This window comes from Serinus canaria, chromosome 2 (genome assembly GCF_022539315.1).
Source record: "Serinus canaria isolate serCan28SL12 chromosome 2, serCan2020, whole genome shotgun sequence".
NCBI lineage: Eukaryota > Metazoa > Chordata > Aves > Passeriformes > Fringillidae > Serinus > Serinus canaria.
The window spans coordinates 31,055,434-31,072,632 of NC_066315.1; the positions used below are offsets into that span (position 1 = coordinate 31,055,434).

A 17,199-nucleotide genomic window follows, 5' to 3' on the forward strand; every position below is an offset into this window, starting at 1 on the left:
AGGTATTGGTTCAGATGCTGCCAAATAGTTTCATGCAGGCCTACTGAAGTTACAAACCTAAGTAAGGTTTGTATATTCACATAAAATGTCTACCTGAAATCAAAGTAAGCCTTCCCAAAAAATTAAATAGATTATTGGACAATGTGGATTACTGCTTTACAGTAAAATGGAGCATTTTCTCTTTGTGCCATGTACATCGGGAAGTTCAGTAGCATGGGCTGGTAACTAAGGTAGGTATTAATGAAAAAAATCACGAAAAATACTATTTTGGGGAGTAAAGATTTTTCCAGTTTGGAAATTGGCATTGTCAGTTCTTACAAGAACTGAGGCTAGAAACAAAAAACAATGTGCACTGGTTTAATATCTTATAAGGAAATGCATCACATTTTTTATCACATTTTCTTTTTCAGAATTACAAAATAAAAGCACATTTTGTTAAAAAAAATCGTGTACTGCATTAGACAGCTGGAATCATATGTAGAATTTTTCCATATATAGTAAACAGCATAGGTGGATTGCTCATAGTGTGCACTTCTGAGGAAAAGGCCTTCTTGGCAACCATTTTTTGGGAATAGTCATTGATTTTGAATTATTCCATCATTTTTAATTGATGGATTATAACAGATTTGCACAATACACTGACCTTTTTATATGGAACAGATGCAGTTTTAGATTCAAATATTGTAGAAAGAAACGAACACAAGTGATAGCAAATGCAATTGTATCTGACAGAAAAGCATACGATTCTTTTAGTTAGTTACACTGCAAAAAAAATCAAATTTGCATGTCAGTGGGATCAAGTGAAACCAACAAATCCAAAACAATTACTGTACTCTTGCAGGATCCTATACTATTAAAATAGGGAAGCTGGAGGAAAGTAGAATTAATTTAACAATATCAAAGTGCTTTTTACAGGGATTTTAATTGTGTCTAGGATTCCATTATAATGTAAGAAATCACAAGATTGGATAAATAATACTTTTTATTTTAAAAAAGCTTTGATACTAGTTGCAAAACACCATCAGTCTTCCCTTTGCAGTCCTGGTTTGGACTCTCCCCCAAGAAATGGCACAATAAAGATGGTTGGAAACATTCAACCAAAAAAGGAACATGGTTTTTTTAGGAAAAGTTTTGGGGTTTTTGACCAGCTCTAGTTAACATTCATTGCAGATTCAATATTTTCAAGGCTGTTTCCTGAAAAGAGAGACTATTTGCCAACAATGTGATAGACAATTGCATTTTGTTTCAATAATGCAAATGTAAACACTGGAAAGAAGCCACAGTTATAACACTTCAAGAAATTTGGGATACATGTAATATAATAACACACTTTACACCACAAAAATTTGTAGAATAACTTAGGCTGGAAAAAAACCCCTGAGGCCCAACCATCACTCTGCTCAAAACAGGTTCAATTAGTTCAGTCTGCTTGGGAACATGTTCAACTAAGTTTCAACTCTCTCCAAGGACAGAGATTCCACGAACACACTGCTTCAAGGTTTCATAGCCCTGTGGATAGGACAGTGGATTAAGACTTTAAATCCATTTCCAGTCATGTTAAATTCCTTGTTACAGGAGTTTAAGAGTTACATACTCTCATATGTGACCTTGGATGACCCAGTTTCTCTACTTGCAAGCCTAGAATTATTATTCAAAACTCCTGCCTAATTATATTATTGCATTATAAACACTGTCTAAATAACAATATATTCAAAGATGCTATCACTGCAAAGTAAATGTTTTTAAGCCTTTGGATTTCACCATGGGAAGAATGAAGCTAAAGAAATAGGGCATTTTACATAAAGCAGCAGACTGTACTTTAAACTCTTACAGCAGCCTCTATACATTGAGGCCTAAACTATTGGTATCTTCAGCTCTTGACTGTTTTACTGGTGACTTTATTCAGAGTGCTTAGCTCTCACTCAACACTGGCATCCTTTTTGTTATGTTTTCAGGGTTTAAGTTAATGACCAGAGTAGTTTCATTCTGGTAACCTTATTATCAGATTTTATATGAAAATGATCCATCTTTATTCTTCTACATTAAACTGCAGGTATTGTCTTTCTGCCCAGAATGCCGAATCCTTGCATTATGTTCTCATCAGGAGTATGTAATGACTGATTCCTACTTGTATGATGAACAGCCTTTGCTTAGAAACTCAGAAGAGAATTCATGCTGTTGAGAACATAGCATGCTTTATGCTGCTTATGATAATTTACATTCTGTCCAATAAATAGTTTCCTACACAATATATCTGTATGGCATATCAACTGTATCATTCCTCCCATCAGCACCACTTAGACTATGCAGGTGAAAAATCCAAAAAGAGAGATCCCAGTTTCAGTCACCTTTGCTTCTGATGGCATTTTGTTTAAAAATATTTCCTTGAATTTCTTGATGTATCATCTGAATCCTTTTTTCCAGATATATTTGAATGCCCATAAATTTGCAACATCATGATCTATAAACTAAACATTACTGGACCCAACAGGAGTAAATTGAATTTAGTTCACCTGTCACCAGAGTATCTCATTTCAAATAGCACTCAACTGAGTTCTCAAGGGACACGTAGCTCTCCACCTACAGTGTTTGAGACTGTGACATCTGAAATCATAGAGCTTTTAGGTAAAGAATATTTCAAGTCCTGTAGATGCTATACTTCTTTCTGAATGTCATTGCATATGGCTTTCTCACATCCCATATCCCCATTTGGGCTGTGACCACTCAAGGAATGATAGTCAGATGTCTGAAATGGGGGATTTTTCCAAAATGAAGCAAAAAAGATGATACATCATTTAAAAACTCGCAAGAGTGGGACCACGAGATTGCTACATTGCCAGGCCTTCTTCAGCACTCTTAAACAAACCAACCGTGCTCAGTTTCTGACCTCTGACATTCAGATGCTAAACCATCAATAGCTTCTCAAGGGTTAGCACAGGATTTGAAAAGGCTTTCGTAAAGACTGTGAAACAGCATATTATTTACACTGGTTGCGTTTGCAGGATTTATTAACGTTGTACCCTGCAGAGGCAGACTTGGATGCAGCACAGGGATCCTTTGGGGATCCTGCGTGCACGGTCATCTGTTGCCGGCATCAGAAATGAAGGACGCCAAAGGGCTGGCCATCAGAGACCCATCAGGTCCGTACACCTACCCCTAACGCAGCCGGGCGGGGGCCCTGCCGTGTGACAGGGCGAGGTGCCCAGGTGGGTTTTACCTGCCAGGAAAACGCCTCCACCCACAGCCTCCTCCGGGGAGCGGAGCCGGGCGAGGCGGGGCGGCGGCCGAGGTCGCACCTTGGCCCGGTGGGGCTTTCCTGGCCCGCACAGTGCGGTACTTTCCCGTCATGGTTAACCTTTGCGTTACTCCCACTGCGCCCGGAGGGGTGGAAACTCCAAGCAGAAATCATTCGGGGAGGGCGGTAAAGGAGGGGAGGTGGTTTTAGGTAGAGAAGTTTTGCCTGACGCAGCAGGGGCCAGCGCGCTGCTGCCAGCGGGAGGCCCCGGTGGAAACGGCGGCGTTCCTGGGGCGGGTGGGCAGCGCCGCGGGTTACGGAGGCGCTGACGGCAAGGGTCGCACAAGCAAGCGGCGGGGGGGGGTCACATGCAGCGAGAGCCGGCCCAGCCGGCGGAGCGGGGAGGAGCGACGGCCACAGGGCCAAAGCGGTGGGCGAGGTACGGCGGCGGCCGGTGGCGCAGCGTTCTGCCCACGGCCTTCGTTCGCCTCCTCGCCCGGACGCAGCGGCCGTACCGAGCTCGGAGAGCCGCGACCGGAGCCGCCGCCGAACAAAGCCGCGGGCGGGCGCAGTGACTTCACCGCCGGGCCCGCCCCCGCACTCCCGCCCGCGGAACCTGCCCCGCTGCCGTCTCCTGGCAACCTGCGGAGAGCCGCGGGCCCGGCGCGCAGCCTCCGCTCTGGGGCCGGACAGCGCCGCGCAGCGCCGCCGTCCACGGTCTCCTGTCCTCCTTTCCCCGTCCTCAGCAGAGCCTCGTCCCCCCGGCGAGGAGAAGCGGCCCCGGCGGCGCCTCGGGACGGCGGCGGGCAGCGCCCACCTGGCCCCGGCGGGGGCGGGCAGGGGGCGGCCGTCCCCGCCCCCCCCAGCAGCCGCCCTCTTCGCCCGAGGGAGGTGCGGAGCCGCCGCCGCCGCTCCCCGCGCGGTGCCAGGAGCTTCTTCGCGCCCCCCAGGCAGCGCGGGCGGCGAGGCGCCCCTGGCCCGCCGGGCTGGAGGCGGATGGAGGGAGCCAGGCTCCGCGCTCGGCCGGGGCCCCTTGGCCGCCGGGGGAGGGCCGGTCCTGGCGGGGCGCGGGGGCGCGGCAGGCGCTGCCCCCGAGATGCGGCGGCCCTCGCCCGCCCCTCCGAGCGCCCTACCTGTGCCGGGCCCGCCGCCGCCCCTCCCCCGGCCCCGCCGCCGCCGCCCCCGCGGGGGCCGGGACTGAGCGCGCCGCGGCGTCGAGACACGGCCCCGAGAAGAGGGCGAGGGAGTGGGATCAGTGCCGGCGCATGATGTGGGTGCCGCTGCTGGCGTGCCTCACCGCGGGGATCGTCTCCGTGCCCAGGTGCCAGCGCGGCCCCGGAGCCTTCCTCGGGGCGGCCCGGCTGCTGGCGGCCGTGCCGGGACTCTGCCAGCGCTGTAAGTGTCCGAGCGCCTGGAGCTCTCGCCGTGCCTGGCTGGTCGGGACTGTGGCTGGGTTTGGTTCTGGCGCGGGGTCGTGCGGGGCGGGGGGCTTGCCCGGGCCCGGCGGGTGCCTTGGGGCTCAGCGCTGACAGCTGGGACCGCCCGGCGCCACCGGCACTCGGCGGCCGGGCGGGCCGAGCTGGCGGGCGGAGGGTACCTGCAGGGAGAGCCGGGCTGGAGCGGCTCCTGACCAAACATCACACCGCCAGGGCCAGCCCGTGATTTAACTGCACACGCCGGGGGCGTCCCGCCTTCAGGGAGCCGTGGTAGCTCCCGGGGAGCCGGCGGGACTATCGCACTCCAGGGTGCTGCGAGTCCTGATGTGCACCCTCCGCAACACTCTGCCAAGCGGCATGCGGACCCGCCCGGGGGACCGAGCTAGGGATGGACAGTTCTTGGGGATGGTAACACTGTTTTACGTCGTTTATATGGCATGCAGTGGCAGGGTTAAATAGGGATAGAGCTACGAGAAGATTGTCTTCTGTTTACCTTGGGATAAAGTGCATGCTGGCAGTTCCCCGGGAGCTATGGTTCTCGGGTGAAAAAGGCTCTGGTAAATGCGGGTAACCCCTCGCGTTGTGGAATTGCTTCCCAAAGCCCCCAGCATCAGTTTTAATGTGTGCAGGCTGAGGGGGGTTTGTGCAAATGCATCTTAGATAGTGCAGCAATTAACAGAGCAAGCAGGTTAAGTCTAGTATTTCATAAAGGATCTTATTTAGCTAGCAGTGATCATGAAAGCAGATCTGGTTGTCGGTCATCTTTCTCTATTTTTTTCTGCTTGTGGAATAATTGGCATTTCCCAGCTTAAGCCTGGAGCTGATTTAAAATGTTAACATGTAATCTCTGAAACTAAGATTTACAATGGGAACAATGTATTAGTCTTAAGTTCTTTATTGCATATGTGACAAATTCATGCCTAATTCAGTAGGATTTGCCCAGTGCTATTAAAAACAATGGAATAATTTGTTAACTTTCATAGTATAATTTATTTTACTTTTTTGGCTTCGTACTTTGAATTCAGAACCAAACTAAATGTCAATAGGAAAAATAAAATATATTATTAAATTTCTTATGAAACATGACATCTTGTATGTAGTATCCCAGATTTTTTTTTTAATGTAGTGCAATTGAGTTGAAAGGCTAATTGAAACTTTATGAAGAGGATGGTTCTGTGCCTGAATGCAGTGTTGTGCTTGCTCATGAATGTAGTTCCTGGGTACACACTAGTGCAAATAATGCATCAGAACAGAATGCCACAGTGGGGAGGTTGTGCATGGGGCTTTTGTGCCAAAGGATGCTTGCTGTCTTTGTTGTGCTTCATAGTGAAAATATATATGGGTGATGCGTCATGGGTTATGTGTTTATTGTGACAACAGCTCTCAGATTGGGCAGACTGTAACTCACATAGACCTTGTTTTTTCCTTTTCGTTTGAAACCTCTGCTAATTCATGAAAGCTGAAAGGCACACTAAATTCTTTCCTTCATACATAATCACTTTACAGGCTACAGCCGCAGTTGAAGCAAGAAGAGTGTTTTGTTTTTCTGTGAATGAACATGTGAAATTTTTTGTTATTTTTAATGTTATTTGTGATTTTTTACATTTGGCTGTGGTAGCTAGTGCAGCACCACCTGGATTCTTTGAATGTCTGCAGGCTGCTTTGAGAGAGACTGGGCAGCAGCTCCATGTACAGATATTTGGCAGCATGGCTTTGTTCAAGCAGCCACTCCTCTTTGCTTCTGTATCGACAGTGCTGGGCATGGAGGAAAGCATGGTGCTGTTCTGTGCCACCAGCAAGTCCAGTTTATTTATGTGCAGAGTTGGCAGAACCTGCATATCTGTTGCACTGAATCTCCAGTTCTAAAAGAGTCTGGAATTAACATGAAATGTACATGGAACTCAAATTTATTTCATTCTTGTTGGAGCATTTGTGGCTCTTCTAATTGGAAAATTGAGAGCTTGATACTAACTGAGGCATTTGTTCTACAAACTGCAGTTTGAGATGTGAGTCACTGCTTGGGGATAAGTAAAGGTAGAATTTGGCACAGGGTTTGAAGTTACAAGGAGTGCAAAAGGAAATCTCACAATGCTGTAAATTTGCAAATCCCAAATTACAGGTCCTGTAAGCTTAGATAAAAAGAGTAGTGTTGCTGCATTCTACAAAGAGTCCCTTGTTCAATAAGTCTCACCAAAAGGAAATTTGCAGTTCACTAAGCCAATTATAACAAATACCTGACATGAGAATCAAGCTTCTGTAGGGATTTCTACAGATCCCTGCATTTATTTTGGAGCATTAAACCTGACAAACTCTTAAAGGTGTAAACCAGTGAACTGAATAAAAGCTGGATTCTACAGCAAGAGCATGTTGTATGCATTGTGCTAACCAGTTGAGTAAGTGCTCTCTTCAGTGAAGACAGTTCCCTTGCCTTGTTCAGAAACCAGCTGCCGAAACTCTTATTTTTTACCTGCTGTATAAGCACAGGGGTTATGTGGGGTTCAAGTACTGATGAATGCCTGATTGGTCAGGATTAATAGATGACATTAGTTCAAATCTCCGCAGTGTCCCAAAACCAGTTATAATTAATATTAAAATCTGAAAACTAAGGTATATGGTGCTTTCCAAAATACCCAGGGAGTTATTGCTCTATGAAGCTCAAGTAAACAAAGTGTACTTATGATGTGCAAGCAGGGATGGGATGGAATGAAAATCTTTATCTTTGAACTAAAAGTTGGAGAACACTCACATAGCAATTCTTAGATAGTTGTGATTGACAGGTCTCTTTAAATACCAACTTTAAAAGTTTGTATTTTCAGTCTTCTTGAGAGTGTGATTTGGAAAGACCACTGGGGAAAGTGGGGGATCTGTGATCATGAAGGGGTCAGTTGCTAATTGATTTATGCAAATAGCATGAATTTTGATTCATTAATTTTCTCCCATCAAGGTCTTTGGTTCTTCGCCAGTCTTGTCACATCAGATTTCCATGTGATCCCTCTAGTAAGAGTTTTATAAACCATTACTCGTGTTACTTCTCAAAGGAATAAGAAAAGCTATTCAAACCACCCATGGAAGTTTTTGAAGAGAGGTGATCGAGAAATGTCCCATCACACACACACAAGCACATAAAAAAATCTGAAATAAAAGATACATCATGATAGCTTTAATTGGCGTTTGTCTGTTAATTCTCCTGTGTACCCATGCGGCCCATTTTCTATTGAGACTCAGTGGAAGAAGCTGTGTTATATGGAATACCCAGTACTGAGCCAGTTCAGCTTTTCCTGAGGCTTAAAACAATCCAAGAAGAAGAGAAGACCCATTTTTCATTTCCTGAGTCTGTGTGGGTGATCTGCTCCCTCGGGCTAATGGACCATCTTTGGGAAAGCCAACCTTTTGGGAACCAGCCTTTGGGGAAAAACAACCTGGGTGTTTGAGCGGGCTGTGAGTCGCAGTTCTGAGGAATAGTGAGGGAGAGGTTTGTTTATGTGCGCATTGCTCAAGGAACATATTTTGCCAATGACATGCATACATTTGCTTTGCAAATTGTACGCTTTTCACAATCTGTTGCAATTTCATGTCTCTTCGGGGGGCTTATGTGGTAAGGTGCTTTTTTATTTTATGGTTTTTACAAGCTGAATGAAACTTATCATTGTATGTGTAGTGTTTACAATGTTTTCATGCTGCAGGTGTTTGAGATGAGGCTGTGAAAAGAGAGGAGAGGGGCAGTTTATGAACTAGAAGAGCAATAAGCATTCTCTTTGTGCTCTGGAAAGGTTGCCTCTGTTATTTTGGACATGCTGTTGCTGAGGAAAGTTGTCAAGGCAGTCTGAAGAGTGCATGCATCAGAAATACTCTCTACAGTTGGAAGAGGCAGTTGCTTCTTTTTGGGTCTTTAAACTTTCAAGGACTGGAACTGCAACAACTGAAAAAGCAAAAATTAGACCCCATTAGTCAAGAGGCCTAAATAAATAAATAAATTTGATTTTTCATGCAATCTAAGTTTTATTTACTTCACTTCCCCAGACCATCAGAAAGATGTCAGAATGTGAACTTCATGGAAGCTAAAGAAAATCTTAATTAAATGACCCCCATTCCACAAGCGGGCCTTAAAATGTCAGATTATAACCTCCCTTACATTTTATAGAGCACTTAAATGCTCGTAATATTTTTCAAATCCCTCTGAAAAATTTGTGATGAGTTGTCCATGTTGTGTCTTGAGTTTGGGACATTTAGAACTAATTACCATAGGAGAATAAAAATGGAAGATATTTTATTTACAAATTGTGTAAGTTGACATGGGCTGCTGATATTTATCAAGACTTTTTAATAACAGTTAACAGTTGGACCAGAGGATTTAAAGGATCTTTTCCAGCCTAAATGATGCTATGATTCAAGGAGGTACACCTGTATCTGCATGTGCCTTTCTTATCCTCATCTCTGAAAAGTTCCCCCACTTACATGAAGGTGGAATCATACAGGACAAAAACTCAAAGAAGAGAAGCCTCGGACAGGTGCATATAAACTCAAGTTTTTCATGTAAATATTGTAGAGGATTAATGGTGGACTTGGCGGTATTGGGTTGATCTTAGTGGTCCTTTCCAACCTAAAGGAATTAGGTTAGAAATCATTAATTAGAAATTAGAAATTACTCTGATTCTATCCTATGATTCTGTGAATAGATCTGATGTAAGCAACGTTAACCTTAATGTATAAATTAAATCTACCTGCTTGATTTTTTTTTTTTCAACAATGTATATTTTAAAAACTGAATATAGAAAAAGAGTACTTTCTTAGTTCAGGATAAGTGTATCTAAGGCAGTGATTGGGATTTAATGAGTTCTGTCAGGGTAAGAAGAAGCGGAATAGCTTGGTATTCTGACCTTTCAAGTTTGTTTAGTGTTCTTAAAACATATAAATGGCACTAAAGTCATATGATATATTTTGAAAACTTACATATGTGAACTATTTAGAGCTTTTGCTGTAACTTGTAATCTAGACATCTTGGTATAAATTTGACTTCTGATGAATTTACTGAAAACAGAAAACTGGAGAAGGATATAGTTTCTGTTTTGTTAATAAACTTTCTATGTTTTGGGATTTTTTAAAATAAAATTCTTAAGGCCTCAGTGCTTCTCATTCTACTTGCAACCTCCTTTTCAGCGAAATCTTGTTTTCAGAGTTCCTGTATCTCCTCTACTAATTGCTGACTTCTGTCTAACCAGTGGAAAGATGTAATAATTCTTTCTCATGTGCTAAAGCAAACATAATTTTTGATGGAAAAAGTAGGATATGGTCTGTTATTCTTTTCTAAGTACTTGAACTTCATTAATTTTTTTTCCTTTTGGCACTTTGCATAAATGGACTTGGGCTATTTAGTTTAACTTTTGGGAAGGAAGTGGGGCTCTAATGAATTAGTTCACTGTACACTGTAATGGAACCTTTCTCCTAGAAGAAAAGTAACCTCCTTGCCAGCCATTCAGGATTCCCCCTTGTTCTGGTGGCAGAACAAGAATAACCCCTTGAGCAAAATGTAAGTGTTTCAGGATGATCAGAATTTACAGCATTAGAAAGCTGCCAACAAAGCAACTTCTAGCTGAGGCTAAATTGGCCTAAATTGAAAACTTTGCAAAGCTCATAATTGACTTTTTTCTTTATATGTTTCTCTGCTTCCCATGACTTCATTGTCATATGCCTGTGGTAACTTCTTGGTATTTACCCATGGTGACAATAATAATGAGTCTGAAGTATTTATGGTCATCAAAAGATGCTGAGACAAATATTTTAACTATGATTATTGGAGAAAGAAATTTCTGTAGCTTTAGGCGGGTCAAATAATGTTCCTGGATGTTTGATTTTCATTTTACTTCAGGCCTCTTATCTGCCCACTGATTTGGGAGTTAGCTTGTTAGCAGCAGTAGTTCATTGGGTTTAAATATTGAAGACTTTGGTATTTTTGGTGTTTTGCTGTTGTAGCAGTGTTATGAATACAGCTGCATGGTGTATGGTGGCATCACAAAAGTAGTCCAAGTCTGATTAAATCCGTAGCTGCCCTTTCTAAAATAAATTCTGTTCCTTCTATATGTTAAGGGAATTAGGCTAAGTGGATTCTGTTTGTTCTATGCTTGAGAGTACAATTTATTTCCACCCTATCTCTTCAGGGTGGAAAGGGTTAGTACTGTGCTGTGGACAACTTGCTTCTCTCAGATGGGAGCTTCTTCCCGGAAACAACCAAGTTCCCATCTTTTTGTTCAAACAAGACTACCAGGAAATAAAAAAACTTGTAACAACTTACACAATGGCACAAATGGCAAAAAGTTACTAAATAAAACTAATGACATCAGCAAGCAGGCTCTTCCAAGCTAAGCAAAGTTGTTGGAGTGCATTTTGCTGTTAGAAATGTTGTGGCATTACTTCAGAACATTAAATAAACCACTACCTGTTTAAAGCCTAGAATTTGCATGTTTTAAGTCTGTCCCTTAAGAGAGCATTTAAGCTGCACCTGCAGACCGTACACAAATGTGAATACTTCCTTGAAAGAGCAGAAGGAGAAGCTTGCATTCAAACAGTCTGTGTGCACCTGTAGTTTACTTATAATTAGTATGTGAGTCTGCATATTTTATAGCCCACTGTCATGTTTTGTGTAATCTTTACCCCAAAATTATAAAATTTAACTGGCTAAACCTAAAATAGAGGTTGGCCAGTGTCTGTTCCTAGACAGGTGGGTTGGGTTTTGAAGTTTTTAATTATGAAAAAAATCTCAGAAAGTTTTTTACCAATTTGTCTCAGGGACAATAACCATCTTTGGAGCTTGAAAATCCTGTTGAAAAGCAAATTACTGAAATAACAAATACCATAGACTTGGTATTCTAGAAAAAAGTAACATTTTTTAAATAGCCCTCTTGAATAAATGCTCCTCCCAATCTTGTGGACTACATACAAATCCTTAGGGAATGGTGGTTATCCTCTCTGATACCAGTCTTAGCTTTTATTTCATATTCTTGAGGTTTTCTCATTGCAAGTGTAAACTATGTATGTTCAATGACCTGTCTCCCTAATCCACACGTGCACAGCTTTTGGTTTGTTTCAGGAAAATCTTCTGTAAAAGCACAATTCAGTTTATCATTTTGTGTTCAGAACTGAGGGACTTCTTCCCCAAGGTTGTCAGCTTTGGGAATTTGGATCTGGAATGCAGAACAGGTTTGTTCCAAACCACCATGTATGCAGATTAAAGAGAGTGAAGTAAGCTGTTTGCACTGCCATGGACTAAGAATCTATCGGGTTGTCTTTGGTGACACTGAGTGGGAAGATATAGCCTTAGCTATTAGGATCCTCTGCACTGCTGCTGGGTATGTGAATGAAGAGACAGTGCCAGGATTAGGTCATGCTACTATAGGGTAGAAAGCAACAATTTGGTGGTGATTAGACATGCAATAAAAGGGTCCTTTAGAGAAACAATTAGGGGTTGAAGGCCTGGTTTAAGGAGGTACATCTATAGAAGATGATGGGAGATAAAGCTTGGGCTGGTCTTTTATTCAAGGTTGATCTTCTTAAGCAGGCAGAAAATAGTAATTTTCATCTACCTTTATAACCATCATGACTTCCTGATTAGGTAAGACTTTATGGAATACACAGGAAAATACCAACCATTCTGGGCTGTTGATAGGCTACCTGCTAGCAGTGCTTACTAATACAAAAGAAATTAAATTGGCAGTGATATATGGCAGTAGCCATTCCAGGCTTTGCTGAAGCAGCATGACTGAATATGAGCTGGTCAACTCCAAGGGAACTTCTAGCAGCTGTAGATGACTGGAGTACAATGATTCCTATGCCCATGTTCCATTCTAGGAAACAGAATTTACACAACTCCACACATCTTGGAGTTTCCTTGAAATCAAAGAATTAAAAAAAAAAAAAAACAAAAAAACAACATTTTAAGCTCTCTAGTTCCATATGCTTTGCATTTTTATTGGTGTAAAGCTGTGCAAACAGGACCATCAAACCTGTGCCGTAGAATCGTTAGCTTTTATGACTGTGGGAAATGAGTCTGTTCCAATGATATAATCTTAGTAAGTTTTCCTGTATGTTTTTATTTGCAAGAGACAGGAGAGGTTAGTTTCAGAAACCAAGTAGCCTTTGACTCATTGTTTGCAGTCATGAATTGCATCAACAAAATGTAACCATCCCCCAGAAAAGCAGGAAGTTTCATAGAAAGGAGAGGCTACAAGTAAAGTTGGCCAAGAAACAAAAATTGTGTTGTGAAAAATTTCAAGGTTGCATTGCTTGTTTTCATTCTGTATTGTGGCTTGGGAACAAAGTCAGACTGGAGTAGTCAATAGCTCTGTCTCTCATAGTCAAGGCCATGTCTGAGGCTGTGGTTTGAATGTTGTGTTTTTGAATCCTAACTGTGATACCAGTAACTACTATGGGTCATACCTTTTTGAAAATGCTGTTATACACATCTTTCTGGGGAAAAAAAAATCTTTAAAATTGCCATATATAGGTGAAAAACTTGGGTTGCTATGCATCTGTCCAAGGTCTATGTTCCCCAAGTCTTCATCTTGAATAATGTGCAACCTTCATGTAAGTGCTGGAACTTTTCAGAGAGGTGAGGATAAGAATGACACAGGTAGGCTCAGAGAATGTCAGGAGTATCTCCTTGAATCATCTAGTCTGAAAAATACCCTTAAGATTCTCAACCTAACCCAGCACAAGCCCACCACTAAAACATGTTCCTAAGCATCACATCTACATGTCTTTTAAATACCTCCAGGGCATGGTGGCTCTACCATTTCCCTGGGTAGCCTGTTCCAAGGCTTGACAGCCCTTTCAATTATGATATTTTTCCTGATATCCAATCTAAACCTTCCCCAGGACAACTTGAGGCCATTTCCTTTTGTCTTATTGCTTGTTAGCTGGGAGAAGACGCCAACCCCCACCTTGCTGCAATATCCTTTTCAGGTAATGGCAGAGCATGATAAGGTCCCCCACCCCCACTGAGCCTCCATTTCTCTAGACTAAACCACTCCAGCTCCCTCAGCTGCTCCTCATAAGACTTGTGCCAGACCCTTCCCCAGCTCCCTTGCCCTTCTCTGGGCATGCTCCAGAACCTCAATGTCTTTTTCACTAGCACCTTTCCAGCCCCTTTTCCCCAGAGCCTCTAGTGCCACATGGGGATGCTCTGACTGAAATGCTGAACCCAGCACTTCCCCTGATTGATCTTTATATAATTGGCTCAAACCCTAATATGAATATCCTTTTCTAATTACAGAAGTGTCCATTCACTTTTTGGGAACTCCATGTCAATGTGCCTTTACAGACCAGGCTTACAAAGCATTTTGTATCCCCCTGCATCATCTATGACTGTTGTTTTCTGCCAGTGCTTTCCCAATGCTGTGTTGACAGAGGTGTCCTCCCCTTTTGTCTGTGCTGTTCAGCTGAAATCCAGTGTCAGCTCTCTCTGGTGGTGTCACTCAGACCTTGCACAACGTACAAAAGGAAGATCTTGGTGTTTTTGCCTGCGTGCTTTGCAAGGCACCAACTCATGCAGGGCAGGCTTCTGTATTGCTTTGCATTTTAATGGTTTTTTAATCACCTGTGTAGCTTCACTAATGACCCTCATGTTTAAAAGGTACTGTCTTCATACAGTAATGCAGATAAATTTGGGAACTGCAGAACTCTTGGGGGGCGGGTTATACTGGCAGAGGTAGGAATGGGAAGTCCCTATCAGTTATCAGGACTTGTTCACTAGTGATTCTTTTCACTGCATTTATTTAGAGGTGCAAAGACTTCTTATTAGATTCTCAACTCTGCCTCTTACCATTTCTGTAACCACATTATGGTTTATCTCTTCCAGTTCCATTTTTCCTTTTTCCTATTAGGAACACTATAAAAGTTGATTAGTTTGGTTTGGAGGGGTTTTTATCTTGTTTGTTTGTTTGTAAAGGTGTTTCTACTCATGTGCCAGGATTAAGAAGTATTTTTTGAGAGCTCAGAATTTAATAGTGTTTTGCACCTTTGTTTTACACATCTTTATTTTCTTAGCAAAAGCATGTCTCTGCCATGCAGAGTTTTAGTTTACTGCTTGTTTTGTTGCTGGCAATAAACATTTTAAAATCAGTGCACAGCTTATCTTTTCTGTCTGAATAGTGAAACTAAAGTGCCCAAAAGTTAATGACAAAGTGAAACAAATTAACAAATCCCATATGTAATAGAAAAAATGGTAGAGGAAAGAAAAGTTGTTTGGTATTCTTCTCAAGTAATCTTTGAATTTTATTATAAAGCATAAAAAAGTGTACAGTATTCAAGTTAGAATCTCCTTTCCTGGGCAAGGTTGAGTACCTCTTAAAGCTGACTTTGAGGTATACCTTGTAATCTTATTGGAAAATCTGGTGATGACATAGTGTGTTTTAAGGCATGGCACAAAAGGCACAGAGAATTATTTCTTGTTTGGGAAAAAAAAGGGGGAAAAAAATTCCTAATTCCTGGACTGGGTTTTAGGATTGGCAGTTAAAGCGCAGACACTCTTTTTTTTCCTGTAAACTGATCAAGTAACTGTCCAACATAATAATCATGGAAAAATAATCCCTCCTCTGCAGCATTTTTATAAAGCTTTTCATTGTACCTGCATGCTCTGCTAGAGTGAATGGGGAAGCCATGTGTTAGGTGGGACAGCCACTCTCTGTCCCCTCTGCAGGGTCATGTTGCTCTACTCTGAAGACAGAAGGTGAAAGTATCTGCAGTATACTGCATAAAAGCTGCAGCTTTCCTCATAAGTTAGGCTATACACGAGTTAGTGAAGGCCTGATTCATTATCTGTGCAGGGGGATAGCCTGGCTGATGGCTGCCCTAGAACAAGATTAGATTCACAATTGAAGGAAAAGCAGCTCTGTGGAAGCTGGATATTTTCCTATCTGCTTGCCTTAATGAGTGTTCACCAGTGTGAGGGCCATGATCAGGGAGTATAAGCTGCAAGCTATATTTTGGCTTTCTCTTTTAAGAAAGCAAGGGGTACACCCTCCAAAACCAGCACAAGCGTGTACCAACTGTGAAGCTGATACAAATCCAAATTCTTGGCTGTACTTGAACAAAGTGCTGTCTGTTTGAAAACCTGTTTAACATCCCCTCTGAGACGCCAGAGTGCTTTATTGCTATTTCATCTCTGAGATAAATACCCTGATTGTGATAAGGTTGCTTTCATAATAAGGAGGCAGAATATAATGATAACATATAGGATGTTTGTCTTGCCTTGATCCCTCTTGTTGCAGAGAGTTTAGGCTTGCCACACCTGTGATCACTGTAAATAGCTGCAGTTGTTGGAGCGTGGTTGTAATTTTGTGGAGTAGGTTGGAAAAGTGTAGTTTAACCTGATGCACTTTTTATTATATGCATATGCCTGTGCAGTTCCCAGCACAGAGTTTGGCCCTTGTCGAAAATACCTTTTGGCATACATCACTTCAAACTAAGCCAGTAGAAACTAGCCCTTAGCTTTGGCTGAACAGTAACTCAGTCTTGTCTGGACTTGGTTTTTGGTGAAGTGGCAGGAAAAATCTCCGTTCTTTTTTAAGTCAACTCATAAAATATATTTCTTGCTTTACCATGATTTTTTTAAAGCAACTGAAAAGTTTATACTTCAACAGTTATGGTTCTAGAGTAGGTTTACAACTAAATAATAAATATTTGATGAATGAAAGCATGTCCATAAATGTCACTGTTATAATGGACTATGTACTTGGGAACCAGGGTAGTGATGTAGACAGAATAATAAATAAAGAAATTAATTCGAATTTTTTAAGTTTCTCTTTATTAAAAACACAAAATTTCAACATTTGTTCCAATGGTACCAAGCTTCTCTATTGCCAGTTTGTGACTTCATGTTGTGAAAATTGAGCTCTTGAGACTGGAGAGTTATCAGCAGAGAGTTTTGCAACCAGTAAAGTACTGGAGTACTGTATATCTCATTTGTTAATGTGATCACACTGAAACTGAATTTTAAGACATTTTTTCTGGCTTAGCAGTCTGCAAAGTCACACAGACCCCTCTGTTTTACTGGACAGGCTGTATTAATAAACTAAATCAAGTTTCAATAGATTCAATAAACTAACCATACAGAAAAAAAACAATTGGGACAGTTATTTTTCAGTCAGTTTTCTAATGCATCTGGAAAATGGCACATACACACATATTGTTGGGGTTTTTTTAGCAAGTGCATATTAAAAAAAGGTGTTAATGTTTTGTTGTGTGGTCAATGGCATTTAAATTAAAGTATGTGTTTTGCAGATAGGATTATATGTCTTAAGAAAGGAGTCTCAGATATTATTGCAGGAAATTAATTAGGCCATATTATTTGGCTTACTTGGTTTACTGATTGCAATGACTAGGAATTAATCTTCCTTATTCCTTATCTGAATAGCTAGAAATGCAGGTTTCTCATTTTTTCATGTCAGCTATTTATTCTTATCAGAACAGCTCTGTCTCTTGCAATGAATATTAACTTGAACGGGTAACTTCAAAATTCATGTAATTTTCTCCCTA

General features: G+C 42.0%; 1 protein-coding gene across 4 annotated transcripts in view; it reads left to right on the forward strand.

Annotated features, from left to right (window-relative positions):
• Positions 1–4,447: 4,447 nt before the first annotated feature.
• ITGB8 (integrin subunit beta 8) overlaps positions 4,448–17,199 on the forward strand; it is a 48,461-nt gene continuing 35,709 nt past the window's right edge. For 3 of the 4 annotated variants that reach the window (XM_050971708.1, XM_030230443.2, XM_030230450.2), the window contains exon 1: positions 4,449–4,630. In XM_050971708.1, the coding sequence (XP_050827665.1) occupies positions 4,501–4,630 (130 nt within the window). In that variant the 5' untranslated portion in view covers positions 4,449–4,500. Of the gene's footprint in view, positions 4,631–17,199 lie in introns of all 4 variants that reach the window. The other variant, XM_030230456.2, reaches the window with a different exon arrangement.